Source organism: Schistocerca serialis, chromosome 4, assembly GCF_023864345.2.
Source record: "Schistocerca serialis cubense isolate TAMUIC-IGC-003099 chromosome 4, iqSchSeri2.2, whole genome shotgun sequence".
Taxonomy (NCBI): domain Eukaryota; kingdom Metazoa; phylum Arthropoda; class Insecta; order Orthoptera; family Acrididae; genus Schistocerca; species Schistocerca serialis.
In genome coordinates, this window is record NC_064641.1 from 596,103,455 (window position 1) to 596,124,700 (window position 21,246).

General features: G+C 38.2%; 1 protein-coding gene across 1 annotated transcript in view; it reads left to right on the top strand.

Annotated features, from left to right (window-relative positions):
• Positions 1-21,246, top strand: part of LOC126475355 (proton-coupled folate transporter-like) — a 311,104-nt gene that overhangs the window by 280,981 nt on the left and 8,877 nt on the right. Inside the window, exon 10 of the mRNA XM_050103168.1 lies at positions 17,042-17,198. Coding sequence (XP_049959125.1) covers positions 17,042-17,198 — 157 coding nt within the window. The remainder of the gene's footprint in view (positions 1-17,041; positions 17,199-21,246) is intronic.

Sequence of the window (21,246 nt, forward strand, 5' to 3'; positions counted from 1 at the left end):
AATTAACAATGTTAACCTCTATAAGCCACTCTTCTGTAAAAGACATCTCTGAACAAGCTGAAAAATAGTGCAGTGTTCATCCATCCTTGTTCATAGCTTAAATTGGAGTCTATGTAAGCATCTAATTTTAGATGGGTCATGAGATAATGTTGTTTCATCACAGCTGTATTTTTATCCTGTCTTGGTCCATAGATTCAACACTGTCATAGTGGCAGTATGCCTTTAAAAAATCATAAATTATCTTTGTGTTGACCTGATCGAAACAAGAATATTCAATACTCTGCGGTTTCTTTATAGAAAGTGAGTGCCTTTTCATGAATGGTTGTTGATTTTTGAATCATGATAGTAGTTTGTTTTGTTTGATGTAACACTGCTTAAAGGAAGTCCTCACCTTCCGAGGATGTAATGTTTCCAAGTAGAGAAGGAATTAGCATATTTCATCAAATTATAAGAGGTATTAGAGATAAAGTTAGTGAACTGCTTATAGATGTTGACTCTGAAATTATTGGTATATCAGAGCACCACTTAAATAATTTGACAGAGGCTTCCTTTACCAGACTACAGATTAGCTGGCTGTTTCTCAAGGAGTTCCTTGCAGGGTGGGGGAGTGGCTCTGTATGTAAAAAACAGTATTACATTTGAGTCCATAGACATATCATGACATTGCACTGAGCAGATATTTGAATGTTGCGCAGCGGAAGTTGAATTTAGTGAAACTTAACTTCTAATTATTGTTGTTTACAGGTCCCCTAACTCCGACTTCAGAGCATTTCTGCTCAAGCTAGAGAGGGTTCTTGATTCACTTTGTAGAAACTAGTTATATGTGGTGACTTCAATATTTTCATTCATTCTTCATTACTAGATGGGCATTTGGTTTGTAAATGCGTGAATGGCCTTTCAGACCGCGATGCACAAATTGTAACACTAAAAGGCTTTTTTACTCAAACCAATGTCATATTTAATTACAAACTATGTAGGAAAGTTAATCCAACAGCAATAGAGAGTTATTTAAACCTTGTCAAGGAACAAGAGTGGCAGGATGTTTATAGTGCCGATAACATAGATGAAAAATAAAATGCTTTCCTTAACACATTTCTCATGCTCTTTGAGAGTTGCTTTCTATTAGAACATTGGGATAAGGATATCATGTAGAACATAGTGGGAATTATATCAAAATGTTAGAAGTAGTCACAATCCAGCTACAGTAGCCCATTACAAACAATATTGTAAGGTGCTTAAAAATGTTATCAGGAAGGCAAAGAGTATGTGGTATGCAAATAGAATAGCTAATTCACACAATAAAATTAAAACCATATGGTCAGTTGTGAAGGAAGTGTCTGGCCAGCAGCACAAGGTCGACAATATAAAGTCAGTAGCAGTAAAAATATTTCTGTTACTGATAAATCAGAAATATGTACAGTATTTAACAGTCATTTTCTGAGCATTGCTGGTGAGTTAAATAAAAATGTAGTTTCTACAGGAAATCATGTAACTTTCTTGGCAAATGCCTTTCCGAGATTGATGTCTGAAATACTCCTCTGTGATACAGACAAGAGTGAGATTGAGTCAATAATTAAATCACTGAAGACTAAGGACTCACATGGTTATGATGGAGTGTGTAGCAGAATATTAAAGTACTGTGCTGCATATGTTAGCCCTGTATTTAGCCATATTTGTAATTTTTCCTTTAGGAATGGTCAGTTTCCTGAGCGATTAAAACACTCAGTAGTAAAGCCCCTTTATAAAAACGGAGAAAGGGATAATGTAGATAATTTTGGACCTATTTCTATGACATCATTGTTTGTAAAAGTTATTGAAAAGGCTATGTATGTAAGGATAATTGATCATTTTATATCAAATGATTTGCTATCAAATGTACAGTTTGGCTTTAGAAGTCATTTAACAATTGAAAATGCTATATTCTCTTTTCTCTGTGAGGTACTGGATGGGTTAAACAAAAGGTTTTGAATGCTTGGCATATATTTTGATTTAGTTAAGGCATTTGGTTGTGTTGATCACAAAATATTGCTCCAGAAGTTGGTCCATTTCGGAATACGGGGAATAGCTCACAATCGGTTCACCTCTTACTTTAGCAACAAGCAGCAAAAGGTCATTATTCACAATGTTGATAACGGCTGTGATGTGGGGTCTGAGTGGGGTACTGTCAAGTGGGGGGTGCCCCAGGGATCAGTGTTGGGGCCACTCCTGTTCCTTATTTATATAAATGATATGCCATCTAGTATTACAAGTAACTCTAAAATATTTCTATTTGCTGATGACACAAGGTTGGTTGTAAAGGATGTTGTGTCCAACATTGGCTCGGTTTCAAATAGTGCATTACATGACCTCAGTTCATGACTTGTAGAAAACAAACTAATGCTAAAGCACAGTAAGACTCAGTTATTACAGTTTCTAACACACAATTCAACAAAACCTGACGTTTTAATTTCACAGAATGGGCATATGATTAGTAAAACCAAACAATTCAAATTTCTAGGTGTTCAGATAGATGATAAGCTGTCATGGAAAGCCCACGTTCAGGATCTTGTTCAAAGACTTAATACTGCCATTTTTACTATTTGAACGGTATCAGAAGTGAGTGATCGTTTGACACGAAAATTAGTTTTCTTTGCTTATATTCATTCACAATTGTCATATGGTATTATATTTTGGGGTAACTCCCCCATTCTAAAAGGATATTTTTGTCTTAGAAACGGGCGGTTCGGGCAATAAATGGTGCTAGTTCACGAACCTCTTGTCGACCTCTGTTCACGAATCTGGGTATTTTGACGTTGGTGTCTTAATACGTATATTCCTTGTTGTCATTTCTTGTTACCAATATTAGTTTATTCCCAAGAAAAAGCAGCTTTCACATGGTTAATACTCGGCAGAAATCAAACCTGCATTTGGATTGGACTTCCTTAACTCTTGTGCAAAATGGTATGCAGTATACTGCTGCATCCATTTTCAGTAAGCTGCCACTTGAATTCAAAAATCCTATCAGTAATCCATGTGCTTTCAAATCGAAACTGAAGAGTTTCCTCATGGGTCACTCCTTCTATTCTGTCGAGGAGTTCCTTGAAAAATTAAGCTGATTTTTATTGTATTGCTGATAGCGTTTACTTAAACTTATGGAGTTACTTTGTTACGGTTCATGAACATTTATTTTTATCTGTTATTAGGTTTATGTTGTAATTTCTTGTACTGACACCTTCCATGACCTTGGAGATCTGATCCTCAATTTAGTCCTACGGAACTTGATGAGTAAATAAATATAAAAACTCCATAGTATGCAGCACATCTTCAGAGGACATCTTTCATTTCATTTCATTTATTCCATATTTAATGATCTGTTACTTAATATTTTACAGCATGCCATACATGTTATAGTTTTAATCATGTAATAACATAAACTGTTCCATATTACAAGCAAATATTGTTTTTAGCAAAGACAACTCAAAAGTAATAATAATGACATAAATGCATAGACTTCTGTAGCCAGAGCCCGTTGACATAAAAGTTTTCTGAAGATAATACCACATCATAATATAAAACTCTATACTAGACTAACCAATGTTTTGGCCACAGTTACAGTGGAATTATGGGGTAGTATGATACTCTGAAAACTTTTATGTCAACTCATAGTAATGAGTTACAAATTAAATTAAGTAAAATATAAACTGCAAATTAGTTAAAGGAAACAGAGCATATTAAGTAAAATTGTTAGTAATATAGAAGAAAAGAACAGGAAGATAGGAAAGGATGAATAAGATTCTTACCCACCTCAGGGAATGATCAGAATGGAAAGCATCAAGCCTTTTCTTTTAGATTTGTCATTACAACTATTATATATAATTTTGCTGTATATTAATGGTTAGTTTCTTAAATTAGCTACACTTTTGATTGGCCCTTACACAACAATAGCTGGCCACTGTCTACAGAAGACAGTTTAAAGAAAATTGTTATAGTAGTTACTGTTTTCAATACTTTATGGGGCATGTCAGGGATGCAGATGTGAAAATGGGATCATTGTGTATTGCATTTGTGACCTGCGTTTTATTTATTTGTAAGTTTCTATGTAAATGTGTTTGTATATTTTTGTCTCTAATGCTATTTATATAAATAAAAACGTAAATGCTCATTTTTACAAGGTTGTAAATCTCCTTAAATTCTTGACTGATTGCCTTGAAATCTTAACACAGTATTGTATTCAAATAGTTATTTATTTTTTATTTATTTATTAATTTGTTTAACCTGGCAAGATTAGGGCCATCAAGCTCACTCTTACATCTAACCAGGCATTCTACTTATTTTACTTTCCTATATTTTAGTAGCCATGTTAAACTACATCTAGTACAAAAGTGAAATAAACAATTACAAAGGCACACTTGGAACTATACATACATATGCAGTTTACATTCATAGATGATAAGTACTGCTATAATTAGACATTATGAAAGAGACAGATTTTAGATAGGAGTGCTAGCAGTAGCGAGTATGAGGAAGACTGATGGTGAAGGGAGGAGAAAATAGAGACATGATGAAACATAATTAAGGAAATATAAAGAAAAAGAAGATTGTGTGGCTAATAGAGATAGATGAAGAGGAAGAAGAGAAAGGAGCAAGATAGGAGACTCTAGCTTTGCCATTTCGCAGAGGGGAGGATTGGCCTTGTACATTAATTTTGTGGGAAAGATTATGAGGATGATAGTAGGAAAGGCTTCAGCTTCTTCTTAAAAGCAGCAGGGAATTGAATTTTGTGCAAGGTAATGGGCAGTTTGTTCCAGAGGCAGACAGTGTCAACTGAGAAGGAGTTTGCAAAAGTTTTTGTTTTATGAGTGGGCACAGTTAGGAGACCAAGTAACACTGACCTCATGTTTCGATTACGATAAGATGAAAGGTGTTTAATCTCTGAAGCAAGGTACTGGGCTGCTTGCACGATGAGGAGTCAGTGAAGTAGACATAGAGTGTGGTAGTCATGCAATTTGTCCTGCCACAGCCACCCTAGCTGGGAGTATGAGGCACTAACATGATCATATCAGCGAATGTTGCTGGTGTAACACACACAGGCACTCGTGGTTAGTTCTAACTGTCTTTTGTTTTCACTACTCATGCCTTCTTAATAGTGGAGGTTCGGTAGAACGAGTGATTGCACGAGCTGGCATTTCACGTCCTGTGGAAATACGTTCCAAAACTTTTTGAGAGCATAGAGACAAGCGGATATCTTCTGGCACACTGCGACTGTATTTTCTGCCCAGTTGAGATGCTCATCCAAAGTTACACCCAAGTTCTTAACTGTTTTCTGTATGGTATTGGAATACCATTGCACAGAATAGGTGGCAGCTGTTCATAGAAATCAGAACTTATTAATTTCTGATGGGCTATTAAGATTAGTTGTGTCTTTCTTGTATTTAGTTTAAGCCACAGGTTTTTCACCCATGTCACTACTGAAGACAGATCATCATTCATCTGAGCGATTACAGTGTTTATATCTTCAGGTCTGATGCTTAGGTGGAGCTGGAGGTCATCGGCATAGAAATGATATTTGTCATAAAAGCTGAATTCCTGCAGGTGTTCAGTGATTTGATCATGAACAATATATTCAAGTGCTTTGGAAACAGTAGGCAGTATGCTAATTGGTCAGTAATCACTAGGCAGTTGTGGGTTTTCGATCTAAGGGATGGGTCTAATTATGCTTCTTTTCCATGCAGTGGTGTATACTCCGTTCATAAGGGAAAAATTAAATATGTCAGTTAAGACAGGTACTAAGATATCGACAACATTCTTAATCATGGTTATACTGATACTGTCATTGCCAATCACATCAGAAGAGATTTTCATTATTGCTTTTCTTGCCGTATTAAAAATACGCACATGTTTATAAAAATATATGTTTAGTATTTTAAACATAGCTGCGCAACAGCAACGGTTCCACGTAATAAGACTAAAAACAGCTGACCAGTTGCAATGGATAAAGTAATCTTTACCTAGGTTTCGACAGATTTAAACCTGTCTTCTTCAGAAGGCGGCAGTATTACATTAATATGGAATGATGTATCATTGTCGTTTTTACAAATATCTGTATAGATCCATCAGTCCAAAATAAAATATAGCCTTGAAAATAGGGTTTGTCATGTAAATAAAAATTAGTACATGGATGTAGCAGAGCTCATAAGCGACTGAAGAAGACAGGTTTAAATCTGTCGAAACCTAGGTAAAGATTACTTTATCCATTGCAACTGGTCGGCTGTTTTTAGTCTTAATATATGTTTATATATCATATGATGTTCTTGTAGGTGTATTAAAATGCATGTGTATTCAAATTCAATATTGTGTCAAAATTTTGAGGCGATTTGTGAAGAATTGGAGATTTAAGATTTTGAACAAATGAATATTTACATGTGTATGAATAAAAATGTAAATGTATGTTTGTTCAGAATCTTAAAATCTTTGAATGTTCTACACTGATTGCTTTGAAATTTTGACACAACAGTGCATTCAAATACACATATATACCTACTTTAATACATATAATACATAAATATATATATCAATATAATAGAAGGAAACATTCCACGTGGGAAAAATTATATATAAAAATGGATATGTGCGTGTGTGCGAGTGTATACCTGTCCTTTTTTCCCCCAAAGGTAAGTCTTTCCGCTCCCGGGATTGGAATGACTCCTTACCCTCTCCCTTAAAACCCACTTCCTTTCGTCTTCCCCTCTCCTTCCCTCTTTCCTGATGAGACAACAGTTTGTTGCGAAAGCTTGAATTTTGTGTGTATGTTTGTGTTTGTTTGTGTGTCTATCGACCTGCCAGCACTTTCGTTCGGTAAGTCACCTCATCTTTGTTTTTATAAATATATATATAATATACATAGGGGAAACATTATTACCAAAAGTGTTAAGTTCTTGACCTAATTATTTTAAATTTTTACTCTCACTCCCTCACTCACTCTTTAGCTTATGGTTCAAAACTACTACAGAATCAGAATTTACAGTAACAACAAAAAAGACTTGAGATCAGAGAGAAGGGGGAATAGGAGCTGGAGAGGTGTGTGGATGGAAATTGTCATAAAAAGCAGAAAGGGGAAGATGGACAGAGAGGGGGGGGGGGGGGGCAGGAGGAGATAGAGAGAGAGTGGGGAGGAGAAGATGGACATAGAAAGGGGGAGGAGGTGATAGGCAGGGGAAAGGGAGGCAGGGGGAGGTAGAGAGAGAGAGGGAAGGAGGGAAAGATGAACAGAAAGATGGGGAGGAGGTGATAGACAGAGAGGGTGGAAGGGAAGGAGGAAATAGGCAAAGATAGGGAGAGGAGGAGGTTCTCAGAGACAGGGAAGAGGTGATTACGATGTATATACAATTTTCATGCAGATTAGAAATGTGTGCTTTCTCTTTTTTTCCTTTTCTATTTAACCAGACTGAGCCACAGCAATGCATGGCCAAGAACAGTTATACATAAGCATGTAGTTTTATAGATACACATGTTATGTGTTACCTTGTCTGAATGTGTGTGTGCTTCATCTTCTGTTTCTGTATCACATACCAGGTGGTTATAACTACATGCAGGTACTCACAGAGGGCCAGAGTGGGCTGCAATTATCATATGGCAGAGAAACTTGGTAGATATGCTAATGCGTTTGTGCGGAACCGATATATGATGGAAGAAAATTAGTTCCAATTTTGACCACCAGTTGCAAATCTGAAGCTGTTTACTGTTCCAAACAATGGAAACACTTGGTGGGAATATCAACTGTGTGGGAAAAGATAGATTACTGCTTACTATAAAGAATACATTTTAAGTTGCAGACAGGCATGATTAAAAGACTCTTACATAAAGCTTTTGGCTACAGCCTTCATCATCAAAAGAGAAATACACAATTCATACACATAAGTGAGCACACTTCATGCACATGATTACCAACTCCAGCTGTTATGGCGAGAATGCAACTGTCACATGGGACACAAACAACAATCCAGTGGGGGCAGGGAAGGCGATGGAGAATTGATAGTAGTGTGTGGGTGGGGGCATAATGAACACTGTCTGGCAGAGTGTGCAGGGATTAGATTGCCAACAGGCACAGCATCAGAAGGTTGTGGTGGAGGGAGGTAGATTAGATTAGATTAGATTAATTATTCATTCCACAGACCCATAAAAGAGGGAATCCTCCTGGGTGTGGAACATGTCAGATAAAAACATTGCAAAAATGTAATTAGAAAAACTTGAGTTTCATTAATTTTAATGATCCTCTGTCAATGAACAGTAAAATTATATACATGAATTAAATATAAACTTCTAATATTTACAGGTTTAATACTTACATCTGCTTTCATTAAAACCATCATTCAGACATTTGCTAGTTTCCTGGCTATTACAACCAAGTATTGACAAAAATTAAAGTAAATTATCCATTTCAGTGATCCTCAGTGAAGAACAGTCAGATTATGTACAAGATTTAAAATTAAACTTCCACTATTTACAGACTTAAGACTTACATCTGCTTTCCATACATCCATCATTCACACAGTAGGTAGTTACTTGGCTGTTACAACCAAGTATTGTCAACAATTAAGGTATAATAAATTTTCATTAAAATAGTCTACTGCACTTGTTGAGAAACTCATGGATGGAATAGAAGGAGTTGGCCACAAAAATTCTTTTAAATTATGTTTAAATTTTGCCTTGTCTGAAACTAAACTCTCAAATGGTTGCTGGTAAATTATTGAAAATATGCGTTGCTGAATACTGGACTCCTTTCTGGGGAAAAAGGAGCAAAACAGGAGAAGAGCTGTCCTCAGGTAGCCAGGCTGTATGTCCGATACAGCTGGGCCACCCAAGGACATTGTATCTGTAGTGACAAGAACTCCCTTGCTCAGTTTGCTGAGGATCTCACCAAGGCCTTCACACACAGTCACCATCCCCCGGACCTAGTCCATACACTGATCTCCGGCGCCATTTCCCTTCGCACTCCAAATCCTCCCACCACCCCTAAGAACCAGCCACAAAGGAGTGCCCCCTTCGTCACCCAACACCACCCCAGACTGGAACAGCTAAACCACATCCTCGCCAGAACTTTAGTCACCTATCATCATGCCTTGAAATGAGTGACTCCCTATCTTAGGTCCTCCCCACCCCTCCTAAAGTGGTGTTCCATTGCCCACCCAACCCCCACAACATCCTAGACCACTCCTACGCCACTTGCAATCCGAACCCCTTGCCACAAGGATCATATCCCTGTAGAAGACCCTGTTGCAAGACCTGCCCAATCCACCCACCTAGCAATTCCTGTTTTAGTCCTGTCACATGTTTATCCTACCCCTTAAGGGGCTTGGCCACTTGTGAAAGCAGCTGTGTCATTTACCAGCTCTGCTGCAATAATTGTACAGCTTTTTGTATTGGTATGGTTACCAACCAACTATCCACCAGGATGAATGGCAGCTGCCAAACTGTGGCTAAGACCACCCTGTGGCATAACATGCAGCTGAGAATAACACACTTCATTTCAGCAGTTGCTTCATTACCCAAGCCATCTGGATCCTTCCCTTCACCACCAGCTTTTCTGAACTGCACAGATGGAAGTTATCCTTACAACTCATTCTCCACTCCCATAATTATCCCTGCCTCAGCTTGTGGTGACATACTGTCCACACAATCTCCACCCAACAGCTTCCACCCCCTCCGTCCTATCATCTCCTCCCCATTCTCGTCTCCCACGCTCTTTATTTGCCATCCTCTGTCAATGCACCTGCCCATCTTTCCCCCTCCTTCTTTTCCCCCTTTTTCCCCACCTCCCTGTCCCAGAACACTGCCCCGCAACCTCCTGATGATGTGCCTGTTAGCATTCTACACACTCCAATGGACAGTGTTTGTCTTGCCAGCCATCCATATACTATTATTCCTTCTCCTTCACCTTCTTTACAGTAAATAGCACACTACCTTTTCCTACATTGCTATATATTATTTGTATGATGGTATGACATCCATGCTGTTATTAAACAAGCCATAACATGTGCAAACACTATGGCTGTTGAGAAGAGAGATGGTGTACTGTTAGTAACACTGTTTTATGTGAATGGCAGCAATTACAGTGCTTCATTGAGAGAGTATAACTGACTGAGAGGTCTGAGGACAGGCCTGATGTCATTAAATGTCTTAAAGATGATGATGATGATGAAATTCAGAAACATAGGTGAGCTTGGAAAAAGAAGAAGCTCTATTCCAGTGGAAGTTGTTGATGAGATTGCTGTTACTGTAGGTGACAATGCACCATGTTCCCTGGGTTGTACTAGTGCTCATTCAGTGTCAGCAGTATGGATAGTTTTGCAGTCTATATTACACTGGTATTTGTACAAGATCCAGATGGTTCATCAAGTGAAACTTCATGGTTTGCAGCAATGTTGTGAATTTACTTTTTGTTATATGGCACGGATTGAAATTTATGACATATGGCTGGGCAATATTCATGGAGTGATGAAGCTCATTTTGCACTACAGGGTGCAGTGAATAGACAGAACTGCTAAATTTGGGGTACTGTTAAACTGTGTGTTGTGCACGAATTGCTGTTGCTCTCACCCTACGTAACTGTGTGGTGTTGATTCACAAGCATCTTTATGCTCAGTCCATTCTTCTTTGACGAGGATACTCCCACAGGACTTGTCAACTGTATCATGATGTCTACACATTATAGCATGTGATTCCTGCTATGGAAGAGCACATTTGTGTGGAAACCACTGTTTTTATGCAACATGGGGCAACATCTCATGTCACTTGTCCAGTGAAAAATCTGATTGATGTGACCTTCCAAACACATGTTATCTCCAGAGGTTTTCCATATGCATAGCCTGCAAATTCATCTGATTTGCATCCGTGTAGTTTTGGCTCTGTGGATATCTAAAAGAATGCCTTTATCAGTACACATTCAGTCTGTACCTCATCTGAAGACAGAAACACATTGCTCAGATTTCACTGGAACTGCTGCAAGCATCTGCTGATCACATCATTTTATGGATGACCATCTCATCAATGTTTCCATTGCTCATATTGAACAAATTGTGTAAGTGGTGGTTAATAATAAAATAAACATTGTGCCTTTTTCACTTGCTTGATCTTTTCTGCCCACAGGCTATTCCTAATCCATTACATGTGGAATATTTCTATTCATCAGTCCTGCACTCACAGTATCAGATTTGCATCTGGTGGCCAAATTTGGAACTAATTTTTTCTAGCATAAATCGATTTCACATTAACGCATTAGCATATCTACCAAGTTTTGCTGCAATAAGGTAATTACAGTGCACACTGAACCTCTGAGAAAAGCTGCACTTTACTTATAACCACCTGGCATAATGTTTCAGTTTCTGCTTATATTTTCTTTTGGTTTCTTGTTGAAATCAAATAATTAGTTTATCATATTAATACTTTTGTTTATTTTAGAGAATATTAGATAAACTTCATTGCTTTTTTGGAATTCTGTCTATGTTATGAAGTCCACTTCCATTTAATTTTTGTTACAAATGTGTTAGTGAGTGAGGTGTGTTTAACACTGAATCCCCAAAGAAGCCAATCAACTCTAAATATGATTTTAATTGGTTATTATACATTGGTTCTGAATTTCATGTGATCACTACTAATCAATGGGAATCTGCTGGTATGGCTTGAGTGTTTACATTGTCTCCTAAAAACTTTATTTCTTCTCTTTCAAATTGTAATTTGCACAGTTTTGTAGGGACTCCATGGTAATACAAGGGAGTTGATAACTTATGTAGTATATGATAGTGTTCTTCTCATGGTTTGGGTGTTATGACCACATCTTCTACGTAAATTAATAGTTTTTCTTCAAGATCTAGGCCTGCAGCTTGTTCCAATGCTTTTATGACTGTTGAAACTGAAACATTTAATATGAAACGCAAAACTGTAAATTGAAAGCACTTTCTTTTGAATAAAAATGCTGTATATTTAAGATTCTTGTGCCAATTGCACCTGATAATAAATGAATTAGATTATGTGAAGAAAAAGCTGTTGATATCTGTAGGATATTGTCATCGTCTTCAATCCAAGGATTAGACTGATGCAGCTAGTCTTGCTAATCTGTCCTGTGCAAGCTTGTTCATCTCAAGAAAACTAGTGCCTCCTACATCCATTTGAACCTATTTACTGTTGACAACACTTGGTGTGCCTCTACATTTTATATCCCCACACTTCCCTCCATTACCAAATTGTTGATTCCTTGATGCATCAGGATGTTCCTATCAACCAGTCACTTCTTTTAGTTAAATTGTGCCATAAATTTTTTTTCTCCACGGTTAATTTCAGTACATCTTCATTAGTTATCCAGTTTGACCACTCTAATTTTCAGCATTATTCTGCACCAATACATTTAAAAAGCTTCTATTCTCATCCTGTTGTAACTGTTTAGCATCCACACTACACTTCTGCACAAAACCACACCTCAGACAAACAGCTACTGAAAATATTTGTTAACACTGTAATATATATTCAGAACTTCTTTTCTTGCTGTTGCAATTTCGCATTTTATATCCTTTCTATTTCTTCCACCATCACTCATTGTGCTGCTCAAATAACAATACTCATCTACTGCTACCGAATTACCTGAGTTAATTTGATTACATTTCATTAATCTAATTCTACTTTTGTTGATGTTCATCTTGTAGTGGTTCTTCAAGGCAATATGTATTCCATTCAGCTGTTCTTCCAAGTCTTTTGTCATCTCTGACAGACTTGCAATGTCTTGACAAACCTCAAAGTTTTAATTTTCTTTCCTGAACGTTAATTCCCTTTCAAAACCTCTCCTTTTCCTTCACTGCATGTTCAGTGCTGAATAACATCAAGGATATGATCAATCCCTTCTCATCACCTACGAATGCTATAACTGAAAATTGTGCAGGTGGGAAATGTCCCTGCAGTATATCCTACATTCTCATATGTCTTTTCCTCCTCCCACTCTAGCACTACACAGTCTTTGTTCCCCCAACATGCCCATTAGTTTTTCCTCCCTCCTCTGCTTCTCTCTTTTTCCTTCCCCCCCTCCCATCCTCATCCCTCCCAGCAGCACTCATAAGCGGCACTACACTTGCCCTCCTACTATTCCTCCCACCCCAGCCTCCTCCTTACCCACACCATCCACAGATTGCTAACCCTCCCCCTCCACAATCAGGTATAGCTGCTAGATGCAGTCTGCCCTTAGCAGTCAGAGGCAGTGGTCATATGTGAGAGAATTGTGCTTGTGTGAATGTGTGTTTGCCGCGCGGGATTAGCTGAGAGGTCTAGGGCGCTGCAGTCATGGACTGTGCGGCTGGTCCTGGTGGAGGTTCGAGTCCTCCCTCGGGCATGGGTGTGTGTGTTTGTCCTTAGGATCATTTAGGTTAAGTAGTGTGTAAGTTTAGGGACTGATGACCTTAGTAGTTAAGTCCCATAAGATTTCACTTACATTTGAACATTTTTTTGAATGTGTGTTTGTTTTCTGACTTAGAAGAAGAGCTTGTGGTCAAAAGCTCAAATTTGTAGCACTCTTTTTGTTGTAGTCTGCAATTCAAAATCTTCTCTATATGGTGAGCAGCAATCTACCTTTCCATAACATTATAGTTACTCCAGCCTAGATTTTCCAGTATTTGATTTGTCTTACCATTATGCCATCTACTTGAAACCTTCCAGTATTTCCAGGTCACTTCCACATTTACCACCTTCTGCAAAAATTCTTAAACCACCATTTGATGTTCGCTATGATTAAACTGTTCTTTGAACAAAAGTTTTCTAGGCAACTTCCCCTTTATCTCCTTTCCCATCCAGTCCTTGTAGTGCTATTGAATTCCATTCTCCCTTCATAGTAAAATCTCATCTCCCTTAAATATTTGAATAATTTCTTTTATCTCATAATTTCTTCCTTCCAGCTCTCATCACCTGTGGAGCTAGTAGGCTATATGGTACTGTCGAGTTTGTTTGCATGGCCATCCTCCGCAGCAAGCACAGAAAGCAGATCTATATCAATTACTGTGAAACACTTTTGATGGCAGATACACAGGACAAACAGGCAGAACATTTGATGTCAGATACAAAGAACATATGATAGCATGGAAGAATGTGAAAAACCACTCCACATTTGCACAATACCTAGAGAAGAAGACGTGAAAATAGTTAGGACCATCAATAAAGAACACCTCCTATTCCTGCAACAAAACTACCACATACAGAAAACCAATCAGAAATCCCAGTTGAATGATCAAGTACACATGACAAACAACTTATTGTTTACACTAATAAGTAAAATAATAGAGCAACACTACAATAGAGGTCTATTATCACAGTAATAGTAACAATACCACCCGAACCCTTTCCATTCACTCATGTGTGAATCTTTCCACAAAATATTTAAACCAAAACTCAAATCAGCTGAACAACCATTCTCTGACAGCTATTACATTTGTATTCAATATTCTACAACCATACACTCTCTCTCGTGTGTGTGTGTTTGTGTGTGTGTGTGTGTGGGGGGGGGGGGGGGGGGGGGAGAGAGAGAGAGAGAGAGAGAGAGAGAGAGAGAGAGAGGGAGGGAGGGAGGGAGGGAGGAAGATGTTAGTTTGCAGCATATAGTTTGTTAGGTTGGCAACATGTATGTAAACAAGCCAAACAGGATGAGACACTTAGTGAACTCAAAGTAGCTACATCTTGAAGTCACAGTTTTGGATCAAATATCTATAATTAGTAACAGAAGACTGATAGTGCATCATAACAAAAAAGGCAAACAAGATGAAAAGTGGGAAGAAAAAAGTCCAGAACATAAAAATATACTTATGTTTTGTAAACAGAGCTGTTGTGCAACCTCCAGCATGTGGCCAGATGAGAGGAAATGCAGATGCCAACTAAAAACATGATGAACTGTAAGTAATCATGTATTTACATAAAAAATTAGATGTGAACTGTTTTATAATCTACAAATAACACATATAAAAACAAAACTGTATCATTCTAGATCCCAATGGTGATGCATTAAAGTGAAAAAAGGTAAAACACACTTGAGAGAAATAAAATACAGTGCAGCAAGAGAAGGCCTTTTTTGTGTATCTTATCTTGGGTGTAATAATGAAGGCACTCTGTTATTCATATTAGCTTCTAGTTTCTTATCAATTATTAGAGTCTGTCCTGCATTACTGCTGTTATCATATCTGTATATAAAAATATTTTTATTTTTATCAGTGGAAAAATCCAGGATGAAATAATGACAATACTGTATTATGAAAAGGATAGAGTGCTACTCACCATATAAAGGAGCTGTTACATTGCAGAGAGGCACAACAGGAGGACTGCTAAACAAGAAAGCTTATGGCCAAAAGCCCTTCTTCTGAATTAAACAGCATACACACACACACATTCACAGAAGCACAACTCACACACCCATTTATTTCTGTAAGGCAGTGTGGTTTCCTTATGATCTAAAGTATATTAATTGTAATGTATAAATTTTATATATTAGGCCGGTGTATAAGTTTGTAGTATTTTTCCATATGTGTAATAAACACAACATATACATACCACAGAGACTTTAATCAACAATAATAATTTCTCCTTCACTATTTCCAAGAATATGCCTATGCTGGGATAAATTTTTGTTTCTGCGATTGTAGGAATCACGTGGTTTTGGGACAAAGGACTCATTGAGCCATATTTGGAACACATTTTCATTTGGAAAGCAAGTTTCTTGAAAGTTTTTCAATAGAGAGTGGAATAGGTGAAAATCTGAGGGTGCAAGATCAGATGAATAAGGTGGCTGCAGAATGACTTCCCAACCCAGCTCCTGTACATTGTTTTTTGTCAGTATAGCAGAATGTGGGAAGAGATTGTAGAAGAGTAGCATCACTTCACATAGTCTTCCTACTTGTTCTTTGATTTGCATCTGTGAGACATCTCAGTTGTTGACAACAAATGTCAGCAATGACAGTTACACCTCAAGGAAACCATTGTAGTACACCACACTGTTGTTGTTCCACCAGATGCATAACATTATCTTTTGTGGATGCATGCAGGTCTGTGTATTGGGAAGTTGCTGCATTGTTTGGGTGCAACTATTCATTTCTTTTCCTTATGTTAGCATAAAGACACAATTTCTCATCACCAGTAATGATGCAGGATAGGAATGGTCGATATCTTTCATGAGCCAATTGATAATGAGCAAGCAGAGATGCACATATGGCCACCCCCTGATTTTTGTGATTTTGGTATAGAGCATGTGGTACCCATATAATCGATTTTTGAACCTTCCTCATTGTATGCAAATGTCACATGATGGTGGAACGATAACAGTTTATTGCATCTGAGAGTTCTCAAGTACACTGATTAGGATCATTGTGGAATAATGATCTTCATCAGCTGCAGAGGTCTTCCTGAATGTGGAGAGCCACTAATGTCAAAACAATTCTCCTTAAAATGAGAAAATTGTTTCCTTACCTTTTGCCGCCCAGTGGCATTATCCTCATACCTGGTGAAATTGTTTCTGGGTGCTTCCACTGCTGTCAGAAGAATATGTCAGAAATATTCAGATTTCTCCACTTGTCACTCAATTTTCTAGTGTTCAAGGCTCCACTCACTATCTCCAAATGACAAATGACAACATAGAAACTCAAATAGCAACAGTGAACTACAAATAAAAATGATAATTGATAAATAAACCCATAGCAACTGGAATACCAGCATAAAAAACAAAAACTTTATGAACTTATGTACCAACCTAATATTATTGTCTGTCTTGATGTTCACATTTTGCACATTGCATGTGGACTTCCCAGTGCCACTTGAGGAAGTAACATCATAACTACAATCTTAATGTAATCTGTTGTTGGCTGGCTGGCTTATGTAATCTGTATGTTTGCTGATTTTAAAAAGCATATAAATTTTTAGACTTGGTTTCTTCTTTTCATGCTATATGACTACTTATCTTTGATAAATGGGATAAATTTGATGTTTATTTTCTTTTGTCTGATAGTAATAAATATTCATTTGTTAAAAAGGCCAATTCCTTGTGTTACAGGTAGTGTATTCTCCCTGACTGCAGCACTGGAGTCTGTTATGCCATTGGTAGCATCGCCTCTCTACACAGCTGTGTACAATGCCACCATTGCAAGTTTTGCTGGAGCATTCTACCTGATGTCTGCAGTTTTCTACACTGTTAATGTTGGACTCTCATTGTAAGTACTCAAATTTGGTACAACTGAATTTGATATAAATATTTACCCACACATTGTGGAGGGAGTCACAGGTGACTCTTAATGTCAATAATAGTAAATGTTCCAATATAATTATTAATCAAGAAAGGGCAGGGATAGCATAAAAAAGAATCCATACACATTTGTGTGTGTGTGTGTGTGTGTGTGTGTGTGTGTGTGTGTGTGTGTGTAATGCTTGATCGTAAAAAAAAGAGGCTCTGGTACAGTGATATTCTGTGTGAGTTTTTGAAATTTGGAGTCTTTAAATGTTATTTTATTGCTTTTCTGAGGAGTTTGGAAGTGTGAATACAAATTTGTTTTACATCACTTCAACATCAACAAAATTTCTATTGTATCACATCTCAAATTCTGCAGTTCTGATCTTTTTTTTAGTCAGAGGTACTGAGTATAGAAGTAGTGTAGCCTATGACGTGCGAATACCCAGACTTTATTCACCCAGTGTTTGAGAATGAGAGCACTTAGTTACTTGCAACAAACTTTACACATAATTTCAAACATTTATGAAATTTTTTCTCTGTGACAACTGCCACAAAAAGATTAAATGAAAAAATTTATCACTTACTACATTTTTGATCTCCATGTAGTGAAACTGCTGCATTATATGTGATATTGTAATTTATTACTTATTTACTTCTAATTGTATTTGCAACAAATTTTGCAGACAGTATTCCCCTCTACCATTGAATGTATCTGCAAATTAGTATCATTGTATGACAGATAGTTCAGGAGATATGATGCCATAAACACTGAGATGCTCGAAAAACTGCTGCATCTTGCATGATGTTCAAATGTATTACCTCTTTGCTAATAACTCTATTCACAACACATTTAGCAGGCCATATCCGCATATGGTGCTGCATGTACCTATGAAATTATATAAGGGATGATCAAAAAGCTTCCATTTATGGCCACGGCTATAGCAGATGTGCAACAGTGTTTCTGATGTGGGTATATAAGCACCAACAAGTAGGCTAGGGATTAGTGCGGCAGTCATGTCCCTCTGATATCCTTGTGGTAAATGCAGAAATGTGAACTATGATGACATTATCAACAAATGCGTCCATACAGGACCAACAAGCAGTTACTCTTTCTTGGTGGCTGTAGGACAAACTGTGGTAGACATCTATTGGAAAATGAAGAATGTGGGTGCGCAGCGTGTCTGTCGAAAACCACTGTTCGCTGAATGGTGCGCCAAGAGGTGCTGCTACTTCATGATAGTGCATGTCCCCATATCACAAGTTTTGCAATGCAGAAGTTATACCAACTCAAGTGGGGGACACTCAAGCACTTGCCATATAGTTTCACTTATGTTGGGGTTGGGTTATTTGGGGGAAGAGACCAAACTGCGAGGTCATTGGTCTCATCAGATAAGGGAAGAATGGGGAAGAAACCTGGCCATGTCCTTTCAAAGGAACCATCCAGGCATTTGCCTGAAGCGATTTTGGGAAATCATGGAAAACCTAAATCTGGATTGCCGGACGCGGGATTGAACCATCATCCTCCCGAATGCGAGTACAGTGTGCTAACCACTACGCCACCTCGCTTGGTTCCCCCTTACATGATTATCATATCTACAGTTTCTTAAAAAAGTCCTTGAAGGGTTGTAGATTCCTGTTGGACAAAGATGTGCAGCAGGCAGTTAAGGACTTCTTCATGCGAAGTGCGTGATGATTTTCTTCAACATGGTGCTTCTTGGGGGTGATTGCCTCAGTGCTCACAGTGACTTTGCCTGTGTGGCATACTGATTCTGGACTGTATGGCTTTTGAACAAAAGGTTTTTGATTGCCCCTTATATCATTGTGTGACATTCAGTTTAGGAGATATGACATCATAGACATTGAACTACATGGAAACAAAACTGCAGGGTGAAATCTTTCCCTCAGTTCTTCCCACATATGGACATGTCACATATATTTAATATATTTTTACATAAATGTCATGTATACACACATATTACTACCTGGGAAAAGATACTGTGCGGGTAAGACCCAGCAGTGTCCTAGTGTAGGAGTGATAATGTGGTGAGAGAAAGGGGGAGGACATGAACAGAAAGTGGGGGTGGGGGTAAGGAGAACATGTTCATAGGTAGTGAGGAAGAGGAGGTGGATAGAGAGCTAGGGAGAGGGGAAAATGGACAGAGAAAGAGAAGAGGAAAAGGTAGACAAAGGGTGGAGTAGAAGGAAATGGGTAGAGGAAAGAAAGAGGAGGACCTGGGCAGAGAGAGAGTGGCGCGGGGGGGGGGGGGGGGGGTGGAAGGGGGGAGGTGATAGGCTGAGATATAGGGAGGAGTAAATGGACAGAAAAAGAGAAGGGGAAAGAGGAGTGGAGGAGATGGACAGAGAGGGGGGGGGGGAGGGGGCAGGAGTAGCATATGGGCAGGGGGAGGAGCAGGAGGATATGGACATAGAGAGGGAGGGGTTGGAGAAGGTAAACAGAGGTTGAAGGGATGAGAAGAAGAGGGACAAAGAGGAGGGCAGAAGAGATGGACAGTAAGATGGGGGGGGGGGGGGGGGGAGAGATGGGTTAATGGAATTGTTGGAATGCATACATACCAAGGCAATGTTGAGTACACATCTAGATCTAGTTTATGAAATAACAGTCCAGCTAAACAGACACTAAAAAGAATCAAGTTCCAGCAAACTGGTTCTTGATAAATGGGCTGTCAGTAAACTTTGATGAATCTCAATACAAGCAATTTTGTAATAAACAAGAGCTGGAAACACCATTACCCCTGCCTTCCCACCTAAGAATGAGTTAATGACTGAAAATGAATACAGTGATGGACGTGCCACAACAGAGAAGGAAGATTACTTTCTCATCCAACATCCCAAGGTTCCAATCTCGAGATCTCAAGGTAATTGAAGTTTTCTCGGCATGCACCCCAGGTACACTAAACACTATTGCTTTCTATACTGGTATGTCTACAGAGATAGAAAAATGCACTATTGGGTACAACAATCACCTATCAAGGAGGAACACTTCTGCCTTTACAAAACCTTTACAAAAAGAACTTACACTACACATTTAATCGGTCTCATCAAAAGCTTTGTGGAAACCGTGGACAAAGGGCACATGAATTCATGTACATATGCAGCTGAGAGAACTTTTCATTAGTAATTCAAGTAAGAAGAGAGGAAAGAATATTTGTAGGACTCCATATTAAGAGAAGCCACATAGCTATCTTTCACAAGTGTCTTTGAAAAGGTAGTAGGTGTAATGAACCACTTCCATGGTCCACCATTGAGAGGTGGGAGAAACATTGCTTTGGTTTGCCAGGGTGGCATAAGTAATCTCCCACCCAGATTTTACTGACTGATTGACAGGCTAGTAAGTGAAATTATGCATTGTACATGGTTTGTTGCCACACTCTCCGATGAGGGAGAGCCATTTATGAAAGCAAACCAGTTAAGTTTTCTTTAGATTCTTTAAAACCATGATGAAATCATAATAAATGTGATGTTTATAGCATGTGCAAGATGCCCCTGTTTTTAAGATGAATATGACCCCAGCATATGTAAATGCGAGATAATAACAAAAGTGTTTAATTTTAGGTATGAAGGTCTTCTGTATGCCTTACAAATCATTCCTGGAAAATTTCATTTCTTTTTCATACCTTTTATAAAAACACTAATAAATACGATACATTGGACGTTATTTCAGTTTATTTGCAGTGTAATTAATTAGGGGGGGAAAGAAAAGAAACCACAAAGACTCAACCCCATTACCCCCAGTTTAACTTTATATACTCTTTCTGCTGCGCCAACCTCTTCCTGGAAACAGTACTAACATGAATGGCTCAAGCCTCGCTAGGCCCATGACTCATTTCTGAACAAGCATTACATAAGCCATAAATTCGGATGAAATCGGTAATGATGAGTAGATGCTATCTCTTTGTGAGTACACTTGGAACTAGTGGATTTTGCAGCATCAATCTATCTTCCTTTACCCTGCTCTCTTTAATTGATTTTTGTAGTTGAGCCCTTACCTTCTTTAAATACTTTTATTCTCA